This window comes from Apteryx mantelli, chromosome 20 (genome assembly GCF_036417845.1).
Source record: "Apteryx mantelli isolate bAptMan1 chromosome 20, bAptMan1.hap1, whole genome shotgun sequence".
Classification (NCBI taxonomy): domain Eukaryota; kingdom Metazoa; phylum Chordata; class Aves; order Apterygiformes; family Apterygidae; genus Apteryx; species Apteryx mantelli.
The window spans coordinates 14,054,193-14,077,016 of record NC_089997.1 but is presented as its reverse complement, the minus strand read 5'-3'; the positions used below and the strand labels follow the sequence as shown (position 1 = coordinate 14,077,016).

The 22,824-nt window shown below is 54.4% G+C and overlaps 1 protein-coding gene and 1 pseudogene across 1 annotated transcript; one reads left to right on the top strand and one right to left on the bottom strand.

Annotated features, from left to right (window-relative positions):
- LOC136993807 (antigen WC1.1-like) overlaps window positions 1-22,824 on the top strand; it is a 1,003,008-nt pseudogene that overhangs the window by 221,102 nt on the left and 759,082 nt on the right.
- On the bottom strand, window positions 1,743-9,074 carry LOC136993755 (scavenger receptor cysteine-rich type 1 protein M130-like). Its single transcript, XM_067308699.1, has 9 exons — window positions 9,015-9,074; window positions 7,873-7,915; window positions 6,445-6,756; window positions 5,136-5,225; window positions 4,741-5,055; window positions 3,990-4,304; window positions 3,234-3,296; window positions 2,840-3,150; window positions 1,743-1,850 (listed from the first exon to the last, which is right to left on the bottom strand). Exons 1-9 carry the CDS (start codon window positions 9,072-9,074, stop codon window positions 1,743-1,745), a joined length of 1,617 nt encoding a protein of 538 aa, XP_067164800.1.

Here is a 22,824-nt window from a genome sequence, read left to right as displayed (position 1 = left end):
TGGGCACTTCCCAGTCTCGCTGCCCAGGAACAACATCCTCCCCGGGGTCAGAGACTTCCCTGGCATCATCATAGCCGTCTGCTGGGTCACCTCTGGGCAGGACAGGGACATCTGAAAGGAGAGGGGAGCTGGTGGCAATGAGAAGAGCCCTCCTGCAGAGTGGAGGAAGGAAGGATGTGCAGGAACAAGGGGCTGAGATGCTGGTGTGGGCAGGGCCACAGGAGACCCAGCGTCCTCCTGACCACCCCTCCCAGGGTTGCAGGACCATGTGTGTGGGAGTGGGAATCCCTCTTGCCAAGCCACAGGGTCGGCAGTGCTGGGCTCTGCACTGGAGCTGGCTGTGGAGACTCCCCATGTACTCGGGGAGACGTCAATGCCTTGATGCATGGCTCCTTGGGGTGAGCACAGGGCCTGCTGGAGGCAGGGATGGGTTGAGCCTGGGAAGTTCCCTTGTGACCCTGTGGGGCTCAGGGCTGCAGGCACCCAGCTTAGATGGGCACGTGCGACCCTCACCCGCTCCACATGGCTCTAGAGTCATTCCTGAGGGTGATTCCTCCCCACCCTGATGGTGACACTCAGTGACACCGCTGTTGGTCACACAGCTACAGGGAGAAGAGATCAACCCTTCCTCTGCCTCACCCTCCATTACCTGGTGCTGACCCAGGACCGTCCTCCTCCTCACTGTCCCCAGGCTCGGGCTGCAGCTTGGTCAGGGACCCCTCCAAAGAGGAGCCTGGTGAGACGAGCAGCGGGTGTTATTGGGGTGAGCCCTGCTGACCCTGCTCATGGCCAGCACTGCTGGGGACAGGGACCCACACAGCAGGGACTGCGCGGGGAGGAGGGCTCGGGGCTCATCCTGCTCCCATGGGACAAACCCCATCTCAAAGGGCCTTTCGGAGCTGCCCTGGGACAGCCCCTTCCCTCACCCACCAGGTACAACCCTGGACAGGCAGCCCAGCAGGCAGGGAGAAGCTGTTCCCTGGACTGGGATGGGCAGAGCTGGTGGGGTGGAAGCTCCTCACTGGGCTGCTCTCCCCACAGACCCTGTGGCCCAGCACTGTGGGGACCACTGGCCTGGGGGCTGCCAAGGTCCTGTCCTGGGTCAGGGCTGGGGGAAAGGCCCTGCAGACGTGCTCCCTCCAAAGTGGACCCACACCGACCTGAGCGACCGAACATCGCCTGCTTCTCCCATGTCAAGCTGTAGTCGATCTCCTGGTACACGGCCTCAGAGAAGGGCTCCAGAGACCTCCTGGAGCCTGGCGACAGAGGCAGGGTCGGCACAGGGACATGGAGACAGGAGACCAGACTCCGATGTGGTCACCCAGCCCTTCCCCCCAGACCAGACCAGCACTGACCCCACAGCCCAGCCCCACTGCTCTGGCCAGGCACCACTGCCACGTCCCCAGTGACAGCAACGTCCCTGTGGAGATGGTCTGGGACAACGTCACCCTCACCCTGTCCCTTCAGAGACAGCCCCATGCCCCTTTTGGCACCGAGACCGGTCCCTGGTCTGACCCTGGAGCAGCTCCCGCAGCTTCTCTCCCAGGGGAGCTCCCCGCTCTCTGCCAGATGGGTCCATAACACGGCCCTGCCCTGCCATGGGTGGGCAGGGCTGGGCAGAAAGAGCAGCCTGGGGACCGGACACCCGCACTGAGAGACCCCCTGCCCTGGGCTCCTCCTGGCATCGCTCCTGCCCCACAGCCTCCCCTCCAGCACTGCCCAGAGCACAGGCAGCAGCATCCTCAGATGTCTCCTGCTGCTCCCATCTCCGCCAGCCTCTTGCTGCCATTTCTCTCCTCACCCATCACCATCTCCTCCTGCATCTGGACTCTCTCCTCCCCTGATTGCTGCTGTCCCACAACCAGACAGTGGAGGGGCAGGGAATAGGGTAGGAGGCAGCACCCCTACCCCAGCTCCATCTGTGCCCCTCACAGACACCCCACAGCACCTGCGGGGCTGCCAAGAGGCATCGCCCACCCTGGGACCGATGGGGAAGGACCCACCTCTGCGCTGAGCCCTGGCACTTCGCACTTGCCCCACCAGGAGGGCCAGCAGCAGGCAGAGCAGGGCCCCCAGGATGATGCAGATGACGACAGGCACTGAGATTCTCCCGCTGTCCCTCGCACGGCCCTGGATGGGATCTGCATGGGCAGGGACATGGACGAGGCAGCCCCTGGCCTAGGGGAGGTGGGGGTCCAGGGACATCCCAGTCCTGACCCCCCCACACACACGGCAGCAGGGGGTGGAGGCACAGGGTTGGGTCACAGGGCAGTTCCCACCCTGCTGGGTGAATCACAGCCCTCCCCAAAGCCACCTGCTCCTACCCCAGGGCCTCCTCTCCGGGGCTTCACACCCCAGCACAGAACCCCTTCCCTCGGGCTGCAGGTCACAACCTGGCCCCAGAGAGATCAACCCCAGGGAGGAGGGGAGGTTACCTGCTTGAGGAGGTGACGTTGTCGTCATTGGTGCAGCTGCAGAGCAGAGAGAGAGATAGAGGGGTGTGTGTGTGTGTGTGTGTGTGTGCACGCACACGGACATCCCCTTAAAGTCCCATCTGAACTGTCCTTCTCTGGGTCCCCATGACAGGCCCAGGGTCCTCTGCTCTGGGCCGTGGGGAGGACAGCACCATCAGACCAGGGGATGCGCTTACAGGGGTTGCAGGAGTCCCACGGGCAGAGGCCTGAGGACACCCAGACCCACAACAGCTGCTCCCCACCTGACACCAGACACCTGACCTCCCCAGGGGCATCCTTGCTCTGAGGAGCTCTGGGGCCTTGTGAGGACACAGCTGGGGAGACATGTCCTGGAACAAGGGGATGAAGCACTGCTACTCACCGGAGCAATTCACAGCAGCATCTTCCTTGTGCTGGCAGGCACCGCTGTCCCCAGGCTGGGTGCAGCAGTCCCAGAGAGATCGCTCCGTCCCTCTGCACTCCACCCGCTCCAGCCAGATGGGACCTGTCCCCTTCCCAAATGCAGCCTCCCCCAGGGCAGACACAGCAGGGCCACAGCCCAGCTGCCTGCAGGCGACCTCGGCATCCTTCATGTCCCAGGAGTCATCGCACACCGTCCCCCAGGAGCCGCGGTGCCAAACCTCCACTCTGCCTGAGCACCCGTCCTCTCCTCCCACAGCACGAATCTTCTCCATCTCTGGAAAACACAGAACTCCCCATGTCACTGGAGCAGCTGGGAGAGCCTGGCCAAGTGAGAAGGGCACATGGAGGAGCAGCTACCTGTGCAGTTCGTAGAGTTGGGACATTTGGCCACCGGGGCTGGAGTGGCTTCTGGTCGTCTCCCTGCAGAAGGAAATGCTGCAGTGAAGGGGCTGCTTCATGGGAGTCATGCGGACAGGAGCAGGACTGACCTGTGCTTGAACCTCCCAGTGCCTCCTTGCTCTTGGACACAGCTGGATCCCTGGTAATTCAGGGTAGAACAGCACTGCACTGAAGGCTTACCCCTGGCTGCTCACCCCCAAAGGGTCCCTGGTTAGCAGAGGAGCAGAAGGATGTTCCCAGAGGGGAGGCTTCTCTGAGCTCTGCTGCCAGCAGTGCCCTGCACGCTGCCTGTTTCCTACATAACCCTCAGCCACCAGGACTGGTTTCACTCTCCCCCTTCCCGTTCCCTCAGCAAAACACAGCCATGAGCAGGATGCTCTGCATGGACTTCCCAAGGTAATAGGTGGTTGTCTGGGCCCTCTCTATGGGCAACAGAGAGCAACAGGCACCTCCAAGAGGTGTCCAAGGTGAGCTGGAGGAGACCCTGCCTGGAGGTGCCTCTGCCCCTCCTTGGGCTACGCAGGGAACTCAGGACAGCTATTGCTGATGGACACGTGTCACTCTGAGAGATGAAGTCTTGTTTGTGTCACTGACAGCACAGTGGTCCAAAATGGAACGTAAAAGCCACTCCAAGCTCTTTCTCTGCATTGCACCTTGCTGAACAGGGAGCAGGACCTGCTGTGAGCCTTTGTGCCCAGGTGGCTCCAGCCTTACCACTGCAGGTGATGCGAGTCTCTTCTCGTTGGTAATCACATGACTGCAGCTTCCAGGGAGCAGAGGGACACTGCCAAAAGGAGCTGTTCATCTTCCCACACTCAACACGATCCAGCCATGTGGGGCCAGATACCCTGCCATACGGCAGGTCTGTTTCAGGGAACCCTTCATCTCCACAGCCCAGCTCTTTGCACACCAGGGGCATGGTGTCAGGAGTCATTGAGTTGGAGCAAACACTCCCCCACGTCCCATTGTAGAAAACCTGCAGGCGCCCAGAGCAGCCGTCGCTCTTCTCCAGCCTCAGGGCCGTGAACTCTGGAAGGAAAGGCACAAAGTGGGGGGGAACAAGCTGGTCCTGGGGTGAGGAGAGAGAAACCTGAAGCATCCCTGAAAACCCCCCAGGTTATTCTATGGCATCCATGGGCAGGAAGGCTTACTGCAAGGAGCAGGGACTCTTCTGGACACCCCAGGGCTCAGACAGGCAGAGGGCACTGCCAGCAAGTCACTGTTTCACCAAGGGAGCAGAGAGAAGTCCCCAACGTGCAGCACTACCCTCCCCTCTAAGCCCTGGGCACGTCTGTGCTCTCCCTATAACCCTGACTAGCTCCAGTGAGCACTGTGCACGGATGTTCCCAGGATGGGGGCAGGAAGGGGGCTCAGGGCAGCCAGGGGCAGGCTCGGCCATGCCCTGCTCTCCCTGCATCCCTACCTCCCCGGGCACCAGGCTCCCACCACTGCTCCCCACACAGACCTGAGCAGACGACTCCTGCATCCTCTTTGTGCATGCAGTCGTGCTGCCCCCAGGCCTCGGCAGGGCAGTCCCAGAGAGCAGCTTCACCCCTGGAGCAGTTCATCTCGTCCAGCCAGATCTGCCCGGAGCCTTCCCCGTAATGAGCAGAGCCGGGCGCCTCCATGGCCACCCCACAGCCCAGCTGGTGGCAAACAACGGTGGCGTCGGACAGGTCCCACGAGTCGTCACAGACGGTCCCCCAGGTGCCCTCGTAGTAGATCTCCACTCTCCCGGCACAGCGCCCTGTCCCGTTCACCAGCCGGACCCGCCGGCTCCCTGCAGCCAGGAGAAACCCCAGCTGTCAGGGGCTCACGGCCCTGGGGAGCACAGTGTGTTGGGGACTGTCAGCGACTCACCTGAGCAAACCACTCCCACATCCTCCGCAATTCCTTCCGGCACTGCCTCAGGCAGGGAGGTGTTGCAGAGGGTCAGGCGAGTCTCCTTCCCTCCACACTGGACCCTTCTCAGCCCCATGGGGCCCGTCCCTCGCTCAGACTTTGGCGGGTTGTAGGCTCGCTCTGCCTCTCCGCACTGGAGCTGCCAGCACACAACGCTGGCATCGTTCCCATCCCACTGGTCATCCAGGACTCTGACCCACGTCCCGTGCAGCAGCATCTCCACTCGCCCGTCACAGCGGTTCCCTCCGTCCACCAGCTGCAGGGATTCAGAGGATCCTGCTCGGAGACAGGCAAAGTGCCCTGGACCCTCTGTGACACTGGGGAGCCCTGCACCCTGCCATGTGTCTCCCATTTCTGATGCCCTGGGACACCCAGGGACTCACCCATCTGTAACCGGCTCACAGTGAGGAACTTGAGGATGGAAGTTTTCCAAGTTTTTTTTTTCTTTTTTCCTCCAGTCACTAAACCTTGCTGACTACAAATGTCATTTCTCAGGAAGGGACAGGGATGGGGAAGCATGGGAGGTGAGGGCAAATCCCAGAGCCACCAGATATGTCCTTAATGATGAATGTGGAGCAGCTTCAGCAGGAGGAAGCACTGGCCTGTGCAATGGCCTGGGTGATGGACAGGATGAGCACAAGCCTTGCTCCATCTCCACGCTGGGACTGGCCCCTGCTGAGACACCCAGGGGAGAACCCACACGTCTCTACCCCTCTGCATCCCTATGGATCAGGGATGTGGAGCTTGTGTCCTGGGCAGGAAGCAGAGGGATGAGGGCCTTTCTTACAAAACAGGATGAGTTTGGGGTTCATACTGACAAGAAGCAAGGGCAAATCCCAGCCCCGCTCTGCAGCTTGGCCTCAGGGATTGCTCCTGCTGGACGCGCCCACAGCAGCCCCTGCAGGCGGTGGGATCAGGGTCTGCAGGGCTCTCTGTGGTCTGGGACGGGGCTGTGTGCTGCAGGAGGGAAAGGAGGGTCCTTCACAGCTGCAGTGAGTGGAGCTGTGTTCCACAGCCCCGTCCTGTGCCTGTGCTGCAGGAGGGCAGCAGAGGAGCCCAGGCCTGGTGGTGGTCTCCGAGACCTGAACCAGCTGCCCTGGGGAGGCAGAGACCTGAGCAGGCAAAGTCCTTTGAACCCCTCCATGGGAAGCCAGGGTTTCTCCAGGGAGAACATTCAGTTTGTCATTGCCATGGGCTCCCCGGTTTGGGTTGCCGTGTCACACACAAGGGGCAAGTTTAGTTAATCCTCCATTTTCCCTGAACTCACCTGAGCAAAAAACACCAGCAACGTTGTCATGTGAGCATGAGGAGGCCCCCAGGGCAGTCACAGGGCACTGTACCAAATGGGATTCGGTCCCCTCACAGTGGAAGGTGTCTCTCCAGACAGGGCCGGTTCCTCTCCCAAAATGCCCTCCTCCGGGAACAGACTCAGCAAATCCACAGTTGAGTTGATGACAGAGAATGTGGGCATCAGAGATGTCCCAGTGAGAATCACAGAGGGTTCTCCAGGTCCCCAGCACCTGGATCTCCACCCGCCCCGAACACCTGCTGCCATTCACCAGCCTGAATCCTGTGAACTCTGGGGAAAGAGGAGGAAAAGTGAAGATGGCGTTAAGAAAATTTCCACTATACTCCACTTTTGCAGAGAAAGAACATGCAAGGTCAGGGTGCCTTCCAAGCAGAACATCTTCTCTGACCTTGCCTTAGCCCTGGTTTAAGTACAAAGTTGAAGATCTGCAAAGAAGCCACTTTAATCCAGCCAGCAGTACAACAGTTGTTCAATGGTAACACCAGAAGAGGTGCAAATCAGCTAATGAATAATTATAAGATGAACCATATAAGGCTGGCACAGAACTACCTCATACTGTAGCATGGGAAGGGGATTGGTAGACCTAAGAATCATGGATAGAGCTGGTTGGTTATGTAAACTAAAGTATTGAATATGTAACAACTTACTATCGCTTAAAAGTTGTAACAAAAAGCTGCTCGGGTCCCTTCTTGGGCTCCCAGCCAAGAGGCACCTTATTGCTAGCAATAGAGCTTTAAAAACTTTGAAATCTGACTCCTGCTGCTCATTACCGGTGCCCGTGAATGAACAAATGAGAACAGATAATTTTAACAATGGCTTTGTGCTCTTGCACCCTCAGGTGTTGAAGGAGACGCCAAAGGGATAGCAGCCCTGTCTGCTCCTTCCGCATCATTTTAAGATTACAGACAACAACTCCACCCCTCCTGCACTCACACCATGCTCAGCACGGTCACTTCCCTGCTCCCCTACCCTGCAGCGCACAGCTCATGGGAGGCATTTCACACCTCCTCCCTGAATGCTCACGTGTGCAGGTGACACCAGCGTCGTTCGCGTGGGTGCAGGTCTGGTTGCTGAGGGACATCCTGGGGCAGGAGGAGAGGACGGATTCATTCCCCACACACTGCAGCTCTTCATCCCAGATGGCACCGACCCCCTCTCCAAAGTGAGCTGCCCCGGGGATGGAAAGGACCGTGCCACACTGCAGCTCCCTGCAGATAACGTCAGCAGCTTTGACACCAAAGTGTGAGTCACAGACTGTTCTCCTCAGGTTTCCATCTCTGATCTCCACACGTCCTGAGCAGGGGCTGTCTCCTCCAACCAGCTGGACAAATCCTGGAGAAAACACCAATGACAAGGAGTTCCCAGAGGCTTCCAGCAGTTACATACCTGCATCCCACATGATTCCCAAGGCAGCCACATCCAGAATGACCTGTGAACACCCCAGCAGCAGTCGTCAGTGGGTGTTGATGACACAAAGCCTTCAGGGCCCCCTGCACCTCCTTTCACACCCACACTGCACTCCAGAGCTTGTGTCTATCCTGGACCCACAGCCACAGGCACTGCTCAGGCAAATGCTGCTGCCCCAGGAGCCCAGCGCTGCCCGGCACAGGCCCCCAGCACCACAGTACCTGGACCAGGGAAACAGGCCCAGGTGCTGCAGAGCTCAGAGCCAGGCTGGGGAATTGCCTCAGAGCAGCCCAAAATGCTCCCTGTTCCTGGGGGTGTCCTGGGGTGTTGGGGTCTCTGTGAGGGGAGACACGTCCCAGGCACAGAAATGGTGCAGCTGTAACCGGGTCGGTGTCTGGGCCAGCTGTCTCCTCTGACACGTGCCTGGGGAGAGGTGTCCCCAGGCAGGGCCACAGTGCACTGCTGGGGCTGTGCACGTCATGGCCAGCGACCGGGCAGAGGAACAGGAGATCCGCGTGCAGCCCTGGGCTGACACCGGCGCACGCTGCAAAAGCAGGCGCAGATGAGGGTCAGCAAGTGCTGGCAAAGCCCTGTGACACGGGGCAGTGTGGGGAGCCGAGGGCCGGCAGGAGCGGCTGGACAGCGGGTCAGTGCTGCCTGGACAGGCCGCGTTCCCCGTGGGGCTGTGACAGCCCCAAGGACCCTGCAGGGCCTGTGCGTGCGGTGATGTGGGAGGGAGCAGCCAGGGGCCTCGCAGCCGCCAGGCCCCGAGCTTGCGTGGGGCTGGTCCTCATGGGGCAGCCCTGGGCACAGGGTGCAAGGTGCTGCCCGTCACCTTGCTCCTCTGCCCCAGGCCCTGCTCTTCTCCTCTCTGAAAAGCCCCTTCAGTTCAGCCTAAGGGTGGGCTGAGCCCCCGCGACCCTGATGGGGTCTGCACACCCGTGGTGGGCTCACCCGGGGCTTTCCCCAGGGACAGCAGCAGCAACAGTCCCAGCTCGGCAGCGAGGGCAGCCACGTCAGGGCCTGCTCCGGTACCCATGCATTTCTCCTTCAGGGCACAGCCCGGTTAGTCCCTGATCCCAGGACCCGCCCCAAAGGTGAGGAACTGGCTGACTCCTTACCTGAACAAACCACTCCAGCATCCTCAGCATGATAGCAGAAATCTTTACTCCAGTCATCATGTTTGCACTCAGACAGGGCAGTCTCGGTGCCTTGACACTCAAGATCGCTCAGCCAAATCGGGCCAGATCCTGGCCCAAAATGTGCATACTCAAGAGCTTGGAGAGCAGATCCACAGCCCAGCTGCTTACAAACTACAGCAGCATCTTTCATGTCCCAGCGATCATCACACACCGTCCCCCACTGGCCCTGGTGCTTCACCTCCACTCTCCCAGCACAGGGACTGCCTCCAGCCTCCAGCCTCACCTCCGCAGCACCTTCAAACACAGACAAAGGGATGGTTAGGAGAGTGCCGAGGCCCCGCGCTGCGGCTGTGCAGGGTCCCCTGCCCAGGGCCGAGTCCCAGGCACCAGGGCTGTGAGCCCTCTCCCCGCTGGGCTGTTCCAGGGGCAGTGTCGGGGTCCAGCCTCTCCCTGCGGTCTGTGCTGGGCTGGGGGATACCCAGCTCCAGCCCTTCCGGGCCATTCCCACCCCAGAGCCCTCGGCACCTCCTCACACCCTGCACCCTGCCCATGCCCACCCAGACACCATACCAGGCTCTGCACAGGGCACCCGCTCCTCCCCAGCACGACACCTTGTGAACAGCCCCAAACCCTCAGGCCTCCCCAAAACTGCTGCGTCTCCCACGACCCCAGCCCCCTGACCACCACCCACCCTGGGCACCACCCAAGCCCACCCACCTCCCACAGGGCTTTCCAGGTCCCCAGGGAGCACCAAGATGATCCCCACAATCCCTCCAATGCTCATTCCCTCCCTGCCCATGGGGAGGAGCCCAGCCCCTGCCCTCAGCCAGGGCCCCTGGGAAGGACACCTCTCTACTGGGCTGTGGATGCAGATGCCCTGGTCCCCTTCTCTCTGCAGGGCACAAACTGCCCCTCCTCAGGCCAGGCACACCCTGACCCCAGGGCAGTGAACAGCACAGAAATCCTCCTGGGCACCTGGGGGTTGGCTGGGCCCTGGGGATCGCTGAGCTCTGCAGTCACCAGCTGACCCACCGCCAGCTCCAGGGGCACAGTACTGGGGGAACAGGGGTCCCCAAAGGGTGCCCAAGGACGAGGTGTCTATAAGCACACCTAGGCACCAACTGCCATAAGCACAGGAGCCCTGGAAGCACCAATACCCTTCTCCCACCCAGAGCAGCACAGGGTCAATGGACTTGAGCACCTCCTGACCCTTGTCTCATGGCTTTCTGGGATGAAACCCCTTTTCCAGAGGGATCCCCATGACCCCACTGGTGCCCATTGGACCCAGGGCTGTGGAACAAGGAAGTAGCACTTACCCCAGCAGAGCTGCACCCAGAGGAGCAGCCACAGCACCCGAGGGACCAGGAGTCCCTCTGCCTCCATCCGCAGCCTCCTGCCCTGATGGCACTGCCCTGATGCACCCCACTCCCTGACACAGCTCCTGGGGACTCGCAGGGGACAACAAAGATGGGAGGCCAATATATATCTGCAGGTGCTGGCTCAGCTGCAGGAGGAGCCAATCGAAGCAGCAGGCTCCTTTTTAGACATTATCAGGGCTTATCTCCCTTCTGACACAGCCCAGCCCTCCAATGAACTTCTCCAGCGCTCTTCATGACCATATATGAGGCACGGCTCCACTGCGGATGTCACGGTCGCTGCTCTGGGGCATCATCATGGGGCCCATCCCAGTGGGACAGGGCAGATCGTGGTGGGGAAATGGGTCTGTTGCCCCCTGTACCCCACTGTGGGGACTGGGAGCTTTGGGCATGTCGTACGCTGTGTTTGCCCGAGTGCCCAAGGTGCAAGTGCCCAGCTGTCTCCGCACCATGGGAACCGCGGAGCTGGGATTGCCCCTGGGACGGGCTGTGTCAGGAAGGGAAGGAAACAGAAACAGCCCCTCACCCTGCTACAGCCCTGCTGTGCCGGGAGCAGCAGCGGTGAAAGGCCTCTTTGCCATGGCCAGAGCCCCATCCCGTGAGTGCGGGCTCGTCGATCCCTTCCTGGACAGCCCTGCGGTGGGTGCCCTGGTCAGGAGCAGGGAGCTGGGCCGTTTCACTCCTCTGACAGCACACAGGGCAGCCCAGGCGTTCAGACCCCCCTGACTCTCAGCATGTTCACCCCACAGCCTGTTATTCCCTCGCAGGGGCTGATCGGGAGATCAAAGCCTTGCCTGCAGGTGCACAAACCACAGCCCACGTGACCTCGGCAGCCTGCGCCGCGCTCTCCCTGCAGCAGCACCCGAGCCAGGAAGACGGTGGTTTCTCTCTGGGCTTGCTTCCCCAAGCACTGTCACTGCATGGAGCCGCTGTGCCAGCTCCAGACCCAAACCTGCTCCCAGGGATGGCGCTGCAGGGGCTGCTCCTGCTGCCTTTGCAGACATGGCTGCTGGGCACAGCTCCTAGAGGGGGATTTTTCCTCGCAGGTGACCAAACCACTCCCGGGGCCCTGCACTCAAGGCTGGGCAGGGGGACGGGTGTCCCCTGTGCAGCAGGGTCTCAGTGCTCACAGCTCACAGCACTACCACAGCCCAGGGCCATCGGCACTTGGCACCTCGCCATCTCTCTGTAACTCCTGTCCATCGCACACCATCATTTATGCAAAACAGCAAACACATTTCACTGCAGTTTCTCATTAGTGACGCTGCATCTCACACCACCCCACCATGCTGCTATTGCACACCTTCATGCATTTCAGTGCCATTAGACTTTCATGTATGGTCATGTATTTTACTTTTCCACTTACTCAGTGGTTTTCTATTCAGAAATGCTGGGGCATTGTGTTAGGCTCTTTGAATATCATTGTGCCTTTCTTTTTTCACGTTACTGCGTTATGTTCCCCTTCCACGGGATGCTGTCCTTATCCTCTCAGGAGCACTTTGCATTTAACTTATTCACCTTCCCTTCCCTTCCCAACAGGCACACGGCTTGGATACTGACTGTGAGGTCACCGCTGCCGGAGTGCCTGTTAGGCCAGCAGCAGGCACATGGGTGGGACATGTGCTTTTGAGGTCATTCCTGCTGCAGTAACTGATAAGCCAGCAGCAGGCACAGGGCTTGAATGCCGACTGTCAGGTCAGTGCTCCCGGAATAGCTCATAGGCCAGTGGCAGACACAGCGCTTGGATGTTGATTGTGAGGTCACTTCTCCCAGACCCCTGATAGGCCAGCAGCAGGCACGTAGCTTTGATGCTGATTGTGAGGTCACTGCAGCTTGAATGCCTGATAGGCCAGCAGCAGGCACTTGGCTTGCATGGTGATTGTGAGGTCACTACTGACCGAGTCCCTCATAGGCAAGGAGCAAGCACATGGCTTGGTTGTTGACTGTGACATCACTTCTTCCCGGGTACCTGATAGGCCAGTAGAAGGCACATGGCTTGGATCTGGATTCTGAGGTCACCGCTGCCTTAACATGGTGCGTCAGGGACACAGAGGGGACACGACTAGACATGGCACCAAGCAGGGCCCCCCAAGGGCCTGAAAACACAGCAAGGCCAACTCTCCATCCCTGGAAGTTGCTTTTACTCCCCCAAAAGGCTTTGAAAAGGGACTTTCATGGAACATCCATTTTCAGCCCTGCTCATGTTCACTTCCCACCTCAAGGAAGCAGATGAAGTGGTCCCAAGGGGCTTCACCTGGCTGAATCTTCCCTCTCTCTTGTGCCCAATCTGCTGCCAAAAAGAGGCCTCTGTGGGGATTTTTCTCATGCCTTTCTTTGGGGCTCACATTACCTCTGTCTCCTCCAAGAGCCTTTGCACCCAGTCTCCAATCAGAACATACTTGGACAGAGAATCAGAGACCACTAACATGTTACAGTCCCGAAGGTGATATTAAAGCAGGTGTACACATGAAGAACAGAGACCCAGTACGGACCTTGCAGGAAAATCTAAAAAGCTCCCTGCTGTTGGACAGGGGGAATTTCTATAGCACACAGACCCTGGAAATCAGAGATTACCAATGCTGCAGGCCTATAGGCTGCTGGGACAGCAGTGATCTCAAAGTCAGTTCCTAGCCATGTGCTTGTTGCTGGCCTAGAAGGAACTCAGAAAGACATGACCTCACAGTCACCTTCACAGCCAGGTCTCTGTCACTGGCCTAGAAGCCTCTGAGACAGAATTTACCTCACTATAACTTCCCCAGCCATGAACCAAATGCTGCCCTATCAACTGCTCAGGTAAAAATGACCTCACAATCACCTTTCCAGGCACATCTCTGATCCTATCCAATCAGTTCATCAGTCACAAGTGACCTCACAAGCAACAGCCAAGCCTTCTTCTAAAATCTTCTCTTTCAATAAGGTTAAAAGTACTGCAAAGAAGGAAACAAAAACCTTCAAATGTCTTGCTGCTTTCTTCATTGACATTCTCTTCTAAACAACAGCAGGTTAGCTTTTCTACTTGATATTTAAGTATTATCTGGAAATACAGAATACATTTTTCTTCCTCTCAGCTTTAGACTTTCTCCTCAGTTATTGCAGACCAATTCTGGGAGACAAAATCCAACAAGTTACACCTTTTTAAGAAGGAATGAAAGCCTTTTCTATCAAGTCCTGCCTGTCTCTCTGGAGATAGATCAGATCCATGGATGGGGATCGACTAGAGGACTGAGTTTAGAGGACTGAGTTTAGTGAACTGCTAAAGATATGAAGTGGAAATGGGAGGAGGCAGATGGACTGTGGGGAAGCAGCAATAGTTTGGGGAGAAGCTGCAAGGCTTTAGATAGCAGGACAGTATTAAGCATGATATTTTGTGATATCATTTGAAGGAACTGCAAGGAAGGCTTCAGGTAGAGGTTCAAATATGTCATTGTTTGAGGTAGTGCTACTTGGGCTGAAGGGCTTTGAACTCTTTGAGGAGGCCTACATTAACTATTATATCCTAAATCCATTTTTCTCATCCTCTTTGGAAAGGCAAGGTGGAACCTTTGCCCCCTGGCTACTGGACATCAGAGAGCTGATCCTGAGGAAATGGAGGACTGTTTCCAGGGTCAGCACTGACCCCTGACCTGGGGACTTAGCCCTGAACTGCTTGCATCTTCTGTGAGAAAAGGGACCTGCTTTGATGCCAGATACTGTTGACGTGCTGGAATTTCAGTATTCAATTTTAGAAGGAATTTGCCACCAGTAGCCAAGTTATGCACTTTCAAAGCATTTGATGGTAAACGCATCCAGTCAAGATTTTTGTAAGCAAATTGTAAGATCTTCAGGTAGGTGCCCTTGTGATAACAGTATCCAGTTGCTTGGGAAAGTGCAGCATTCAGGTGCTTCAAGGGCACATAAATAAAACTGGAAAAGGAAAATGAAATGAAACTCAAAAATATACGTATCCATCCATCTGAAGTTGCAAGCAACAAAACTGGTGCCTATGCTGGACTGTTCTGCAATAATGTGGTAATGTAGCTTCCAGTGAGACTCCAACATCCTCCCACCATACATGGACATGTGGAACATAAATGATAGTTGGTGCTGTCCTCTGGGCTTCCCACGTGCTGGTGAAAAGGAAGTTTGTGTGGGAATATTGAGCCATGTAGAACAGGCTGCTATGTAACTAATAACTATGTATCTATGCAAACTAACACATGTAAACACATGTAAACAGGATGTAAAATGTAAACTGATGAAAACTGTATCAAGCAGATAGTACATAGAGACAAAGTGTCAGAACACACCTACAAGGACAAAACAATCACTTAATAATAGGGTATAATTTCTACTCTGATTAAATTACAGACCTACACAGACAGAAATGGACCTTAACCTCTGCGTGACTTCAGAGCTACTGAGATGTAAGGTCACTCCTAAGGAGCCTCACAGCTCGGTTTGTATGGGGTGTGCTTGAGAAAAGAAGCCGAGTCCTTCAGCAAGGTGGATAAGCCTGGCTGCACTGCTGCACCCCCGGGACTGCTGAGTTTTCAGGTCAGGGTGGGCTCGTGCCCAAGTCAGTCTGGAGCACAAGGCAGGAAAGGTGAGGGCAGGCACTGTCCTATTCGCCTGGTCATGAATCACAATTTCAAAGGTCATTCTGTAAGAGGTGACCAGCCTTCAAGCTGTCTGAAGAGCTCCCCAGCTCACAAGCTGCTGCCTCATTTCCAGAGGCTCCTTCAGACCAGGTTTCTTGCTCAGGAACATCACAAGCTGTTGCCTGTACGTGGTGCCTCAAGCACATTAGCACATGCTGCTGGTATATGTGGGCACTGACTAGACATTATTGGTAGGTGACCACAGAGGCAACCATCAGATAAGCCAAATGGAGATCTTCCTCTTATGTGACAGATGAGCCCTCAACCATGTAACATGTCTGTCCATACTGTCACAGCTCTCAAATGCTTCTACTGAAGCTCCAGATGCTGTAATACAGGGATGGCAAACAACAGAATGGATTTCCTGCCTAAAAGTAAAAAGGAACAAAGCAGCACTGAGTCTATTTATGCTTTTTCTCCTTAAGAAAAAGACACACATGTGCAGATAGAAGTGTTCTGAGAGTTGGAATGCTTTTAGTGCCTACAGTGCAGCATTGCAGGCTGCGGTATGGTCTACGCTTGGTGAATGTACTCAGCTAAAGGAAATGTTTATATTAATTGACAGGTGTGTTATAATATTTTGTCCTCCATACAACAACAGAAAAAAAAAAACAGGTTTGCGCAAAAAATCCTTGGTTGCATTACACCATTATAAAAATAAAAGAAGGTAGAAAAAGTGCAGGACATGCCATCAGGCTGATGGAGCTATTGTGATCTCTACTGGGAGCTACAGAGTCTTAAGAGGTGATGAGAACCACGGTCTGAATCCCACTGAGGTCAGCAGGAGTTCTGGCCATGGAGAGAGGTTTATGAGCAGCATTTTCCAGACTCCCTGAGCTGCCAGCAACCTTCTGACTGTTTAATTTGGAATGGAAAATACGGCCATGCACAACATCCTTGCTCTATTTCATTCAATCTAAAAGAAATGTGGATTTTCAGACAGAAATAATAGGAAGCACATCAAAACCAGGCCACTTCCTTAACCATGAATTCCACCTACCTCACTTGAGTCAGTTAATCCTGTGAGATTAAAGAAGTGAAATGAGACCTGTGTGCATCTTTCTTCAGGGGATGTGGTGCTAAAAACCAGAGCTGACAGGTCCAGTGTGTGAACTGCAAGCTTTTCCCGAGCACGTGTTCCTGCAGGCTCCAAGGGAGACCTTTGCCTGTATCCTGGCTCTCCAGATATTTTGAACCCTGGCCTGTACTATGGTGGCTGGCAAGAAGCATTTCTAGAACAATGTTTATCAAGCAAAAATTTTAAAAATAAAATGACCAAGGAAGACGAAGATGTTAACGTTCTTGTCTTTTCTTTCCCCCTCCCCACCACTTTTTGTTGTTGTTGTTAATACTCTCCATCCTCCAGCAAGGAATAAGCTGTTCAGTGATCAGGACGACCCCCAAAGCCCATTTCCTTGCTGTCTCGTTCCATCCCTCCCCTAAGCAATGCTGCTGCTCCCCACCATGTCTGCTGGTCCCCACCACGTTGGCTGGGCAAGTGATGGTTCTCCCATCACACATGGGCACTGGCCAGCCAAATGCACGCAGGGCAAGGGGTCAGTTAGCCGACATGGGGGAGAATTACAACTTTCTCTCTCAGCTCGCACCCATGGGGTTCTCTTCACCACCCAGACACTAATTTTCTTGATGCCAGGACTTCAAAAACACAGACATTTGTCATGTTCAGCTGAAATTGGTCAACAGTTATCAAAGAAGGTGGGAAGGGAGAAAGGAGCAGAATAACATTTTTAGAAAAAAAAGGGGGCATTGAAACACATGAGCTGTATCTAAGAATTGCAAATTGGATGGGTGAAGTTACAGCATTAGCATAAGTGCATGAAAGATACTTATTTTGTTCAGCCATTCCACTGGTTTCATCTTTCCTTGTGTGTTGATTACTAACCGAGACTGCAAACTTTCTAGCTATCCTGCTTTAGTATTAGGAAATACATTTGTGGACAGCATTTCTTTTTGCCACCACAGCACTGCAGTACCTTTACTGGCTCAAGTCAAAGATCCTAGAGCCATAACTGAGTTCAGTAGGTCAGAGGATTTCCTGACCAGCACAGTAACAGAAATGGAGATAAATGATTGACCCAAGTGGAACAACCCAACCTCACTTTTCAGCTGAGGATTTACATGACTTCCACATTGAAATATCAAAAAAATTGACAGAAGCTTAGAGGGTTAAAGGTAACAAATGCCGAAATTGTTTCAAGTTTTTTCTTATGCTGTTTTAACAAACTCTTTCTCAATTTTGTTCCCGCTACATAATTCATTGCTGTTTTAACAATCCCAGAAAGGCAGTGATGGCTACAGAAACTCATATATATATTTTATCTAAAAGGCTAGACAACATGTTTCTTTGGTCTTGAGTCACTGAAGGAATACTATGGATTAAATCAACATGTCCTCATAGTCCCTAAATAGTCCATATCCCTCACTTACACTAGTACACCTTCTCAATTAGTGCTGAAATACATTCTCTTGCAGTTCTTGATTTAATGGGAACACACTATATTCTGAAGTCTTCATCCTACCACACAGCAAAAGAGACTGTACAAGTCTCTGCAAAGCTCCCTAAATATCATGATTTGCCTCAGTATATTTCTCCAGTGCTGAAAACACCTGTTCTCCTAAGAATAAAAGTAGATGATGATCAGGAACACATTTTGTAGTTCCTGGACACCTACACAATATATATAATGTGTATATGTATATACATATATGTGTGTGTGTGTATATTCATATATGCACATATATATATATACACACACGTGTATATATACATATTTCATGACAGAGCACTTGCGTAGAACAACAGAGTCACCACACAACTGCATGAACTGTGTTTTCATAGGTCTTTTGTACAGGCTGATGAACACTTGTTTTTAAATGCAACAGCAGGCTCTTTCTTTCGGCATGCAAAATATCCCAAACAAAGCAACCAAATCCCTGCTTGCGTGAACTCGGTGATGAGTCTGTTCAGTGGACTCCAGGCACCCTGCTGGATCCACGGCAGCGAGAGCCCGGCACAAGCCCCCTGCACAGCGCAGCCTGGGGCGGCTCAGGCCTCCCTGGAGAGCCCCAGCCCAGCAGGGACCAGCCCCGCAAGGCCAGCGCGTTTCTGGCCTGTCGTCTTCAGAGACAGCAGCGTCCTCACAAGCCATTTCACAGCCCTGTTGCTGCTGCTCAGCTGCTCAGGCTGAAGTGACCTCACAGCTGCTTTGCTGACGCTGTTCCTGCTGCTGGCCGATCCAGTGCACAGGCAGCCGTGACCTCACAGCTGCTTTGCTGACGCTGTTCCTGCTGCTGGCCGATCCGGTGCACAGGCAGCAGTGACCTCACAGCTGCTTTGCTGACGCTGTTCCTGCTGCTGGCCGATCCGGTGCACAGGCAGCCGTGACCTCACAGCTGCTTTGCTGACGCTGTTCCTGCTGCTGGCCGATCCGGTGCACAGGCAGCAGGGACCTCACAGTCTGCACTGAAGCCATCAACCTGCTTCTGGCCTGTGAGCAGCAGAGACAGAGGGGACTTTACAAGAAACCACAGCAACCGAGAGCCTGCTGATGGTAGACAGTCTACAGAGAAGGAAGAGACCTCACAATCAGCATCAGAGCCATGTCACTGCTGCTTCACTTTTGCATACCGAGGCAAAAGTGGGGTCACAAGCAGCATCCAAGACATAAGTTTGTAATCACACAATTGCTCCTTTCCTCTTCTCCAGGGATGTCCCTGCTCCCCAGAGAACCTTTCCCCAGTGGGTGCATCGGTGCTGGCCTGCCCAGCCATTCCTGGACCCTCCCCTGTGCTCTCTGCAGGGCCCCAAGCTGGCAGTGCTGCTCTGCAGAGTGAGCAGGCTTTGGTGCCCTGAGGCCAGGGGGTGACTCTGCACTGGCCACGGTGATTAGGGTGGAAGCAGACCCAGCTGGACGGGCATCATTGCGTCTGACAGTCTCCTGCCAAAGTGTTTGTGGCTATGGATGATGCTCTGAGCAATCACAAGGCATTTCAAATGGCTCAGGCTGTGTTCAGGTGTGTCCCTAGATCCAGACCATGTTTTTTCACTGAAGGTGGCATAAACCACTCTCCAGGCTCCCTTCCCTGTGCCCACAGGGTCCCCACTGTGGGCATCTCTCACCAGCCCTGTCATACAAGAGACAGTCCCAGGCAGATACCACTTGACCATTCAGCACCTCCAGGAGCACTAGGCACTGACAAGTGAGAGCTGAATCCAGCCCTCATTCCCTAACACATCACCCCATGAGCTCATTGCTTTGAGCCCATAGAGAGCTCTGGAAAAGGCCCTTTCCAGGTGAAAGTCCTTGAGCACATTCTTGGCTCCAGCCTTGGAAGGAGAAACCAACTTTCAAGCACAGCATTGAGGAAATCCCCTTTTATTACAGAGGAGTCAGCTCTGAAACAGTGATAGACACATTTACAGAAGGTCTCTGGGTCAGAGAGAGTGGATTCATGCTGCAGTAGAAGTGGGATGAATTCAAACACTTCTGCATAAACATTATTATCACAGCAAGAATGCCCAAAGCACAAGAGTTGTCTGAGAAAAAATTAGAAGTCACTCGTGAAGCGGGATGGGCACCTCATTGCTGTTGAAATAGTACCAGCTGAATCAGTTTCTTCAGTGCCTCCTTGAGCTCCTTGTTCCTCATGCTGTAGATGAGAGGGTTCACTGTTGGAGGCAACACCGCGTACAGAACAGCCACCACCAGATCCAGAGCTGGGGAGGAGATGGAGGGGGGCTTCAAGTAGGCAAACACTATAGTGCTTACAAGCAAGGAGACGACAGCCAGGTGAGGGAGGCACATGGAAAAGGCTTTGTGCCTGCCCTGCTCAGAGGGGATTCTCAGCACGATTGTGAAGATCTGCACATAGGACAGCACAATGAAAACAAAACACCCAAAAGATAAACAAATACCAACCACAAGAACCCCAATTTCCCTGAGATAGGAGTCTGAGCAGGAGAGCTTCAGGATCTGGGGAATTTCACAGAAGAACTGTTCTACAACATTGCCTTGGCAGAGTGGTATTGAAAAGGTATTTGCAGTGTGCAGGCCAGCATAGAGAAAAGCAGTGCCCCAGGCAGCTGCTGCCATTTTGACACAAGCTCTGCCGCCCATGAGTGTGCCATAGTGCAAGGGTCTGCAGATAGCAACAAAGCGGTCATATGCCATGATGGTAAGAAGGAAATATTCTGCTGAATTAAGAAGAGAAACAGAAAGAGCTGGGCAGCACATCCTGAGTAGGAAATGGCCCTTGTGTTCCAGAGGGAATTGGCCATGGATTTGGGGACAGTGGTGGAGATGGAGCCAAGGTCAAGGAGGGAGAGGTTGAGGAGGAAGAAGTACATGGGGGTGTGGAGGCGGTGGTCACAGGCTACAGCTGTGATGATGAGGCCGTTGGCCAGGAGGGCAGCCAGGTAGATGCCCAGGAAGAGTGAGAAGTGCAAGAGCTGCAGCTCCCGTGTGTCTGCAAATGCCAGGAGGAGGAACTCGTTTGGGGAGCTGCTGTTGAACATTTGCTTCCTCTGGGCTGTGAGGACTGTCCAAGGAGGAAAAGACATTTATGAGTTAGGACTTACTTTGAACAAACCCCACAGCAGCATTTCTCCTAGCAACTCCCCACATTTCCTTTCTCCTAACTGGGAGGACCTTCCTGCAGCTCCTTTAGTTGTACTCTAGTTTGTGCTTTCTGAGTCTGCCATGAGGAGCAGTGTCCTCTGTCCATGGGCTCCAAAGGAGTCAGCACTGCTTGTTACACAGACACTCAGAATCAAATCTCCCAAACAGGATGGTCAGTCATTGTGCAGTGACAAAATGCCCTTGCAATGGTGTCAGCTAGGTTAGGTGAGACTCCTGAACCACTCTTTTGCTGAGTTGTAATCCAGTTGGCTCCAGACCCACGTGACCACCCAGCAGATGCATAATTCATTGCAATGGATACAGCTTAACCTCATAGGATGTGACAATTACTGCAGGAATGCTTGATATTGACTATTTACAAATGTCTTACCTATGCACAGTATGATCACATTTGCAGCAAGGACACTTTGGGACACTCCAGCCAGGATGGTTATGAATACCTTTAAGCATACAAATTGGACTAGACACAGCAGGATTTGTCACTGGGGAATTTCTGGAACCTTTAGAAATTGCCACCTGGAGGGATGCCATAACTATCAGTCAAATACTTAATTGCCTAGGTCCAGTCAATCACCTAGTTTCAAGTTGCTCCATTGTCTCATGACGACCTATCTTCTCACCTGTGCAGATGACTGGCCAGGAAATTCTCGGACTATGCAAGGAACTAATGACCTAAGTGCTCTGGGTGTGCACACAGGCGTAGCCCTGATACCCAGCCAAACCATAATCATGACTAAAGAACAAAACTGAGTTTTCATGTTTGAAACTCATGTGTAACTCATGTACCACACTGGGTACATGGAGAGAGCAAACAGCAACATGAGACTTGGCCCATTCCCCAACCCTACAGAATGCATTGCCCAAAGACTCACAGGCTAGAAGGGAGCTTGGACCTCTTGCTCCCATGCAAACACCTCCAGATGGGCACTCAGGAAAGCCTTCATCTTACTCAGCTGTGCACACCACCCTACAGATGAGGTTTTGCTCTCAGCCACTCTGTCAGGCAGTGGTAAAATGGGCACATGCAGGAGAGACCCACATCTGCTCTGCTGGAGGTTGGACTGCAGAGGTGTCTCATGCCCTGGATCCTGTGGCCTTGAGGGCAGAGGCTCTGCTAGGTGGGAGACGAGACGCAGGGGTTTGCTCAGAGGAAGGCACCTGCACTGCAGAAACCATCAGGGAATTGCCCAAATCCACCACCCTCCCATAGCCTTTTTTGTTAGAGGTTTCCTCTCTTTCATGCATCATACCGCTGTTGCCTGGGACTGTCCCGGGGCAAATATCTCCATGTTTGCAGGTGCTAAGGAGCAGGTAAGACCAACCCTGAGGAGGCTAATAAACATTTTGTTAGTGCTGCGTGTAGGCTGAGGGATGGCTGAAGGGATTTGCTGAGGTTCCTTGCAGACATTTTGATCTCTCAGTGTAACTGTTTAGGAGTCTCAGTTACTTGTCTAAAGTAAACAATTCTGTTTCCATTCCAATGCTGTCAAAGGATGGGTAGATTAGGCACAGACTCAGGAAGGAAAGCTCTGCTCTTTGCAAGTACGACCGGCCTACACCTTCCTCTTGAAAAGTCCCCTTCAGAAAATGTCCTGGGAGTGAGCTAGAGCTGCAAGCAGCCCTGCCCCATGCAGCACCCTCTCAACAGGAGAATGAACCTGCCCTGCCAGGGGTCACTCCTTCCACCCGGAGATTCTCCCCACCGCACCGTGGGGAGTTCCCCAGGCAGGCTGAGTGCTGAACTTCACAGGCAACAGAGTCACTGCCCCACGCACACAGCACCCTGGGGTGTAGGGACACTGCTCTCAATTACAGCCCATGCAGACCTGGGTGCACTCCCTGGCTTCACACCCCTCCACCATCCGTGGGAGAAGGTAGCCGTGATGCCCTGTCCCTCTGATGGTGTGGCTGGAAATCCCTGCTCTAAGCACTACCTGCTCCAAACAGGAGAACATGGGAGAGCCACCCTGACAGACCCTATCAGCTGTGGAAGGTGCCAGCTTCAGAACCCTCCAGGAACCGCAGCAGCGTTGCCCTGCAGCCAGAGACTTACTGTGTGAAGGGCTGTGAAGACTTCCTGCAGTGAGCTCTCAGCCGTGCTCTGATTTCCAACTGT

Bases quoted from the DNA above. Each gene is read 5' to 3' on its own strand.
- LOC136993755 (XM_067308699.1), bottom strand. From the start codon at position 9,074: ATGATGACTGGAGTAAAGATTTCTGCTATCATGCTGAGGATGCTGGAG. The intron at 6,757-7,872 runs GTATGTAACTGC...CTCTTTCCCCAG, and splicing joins GGGAATCATGTGGGATGCAG to AGTTCACAGGATTCAGGCTG. The intron at 4,305-4,740 runs GTCTGTGTGGGG...CTTTCCTTCCAG, and splicing joins TGCAGGAGTCGTCTGCTCAG to AGTTCACGGCCCTGAGGCTG.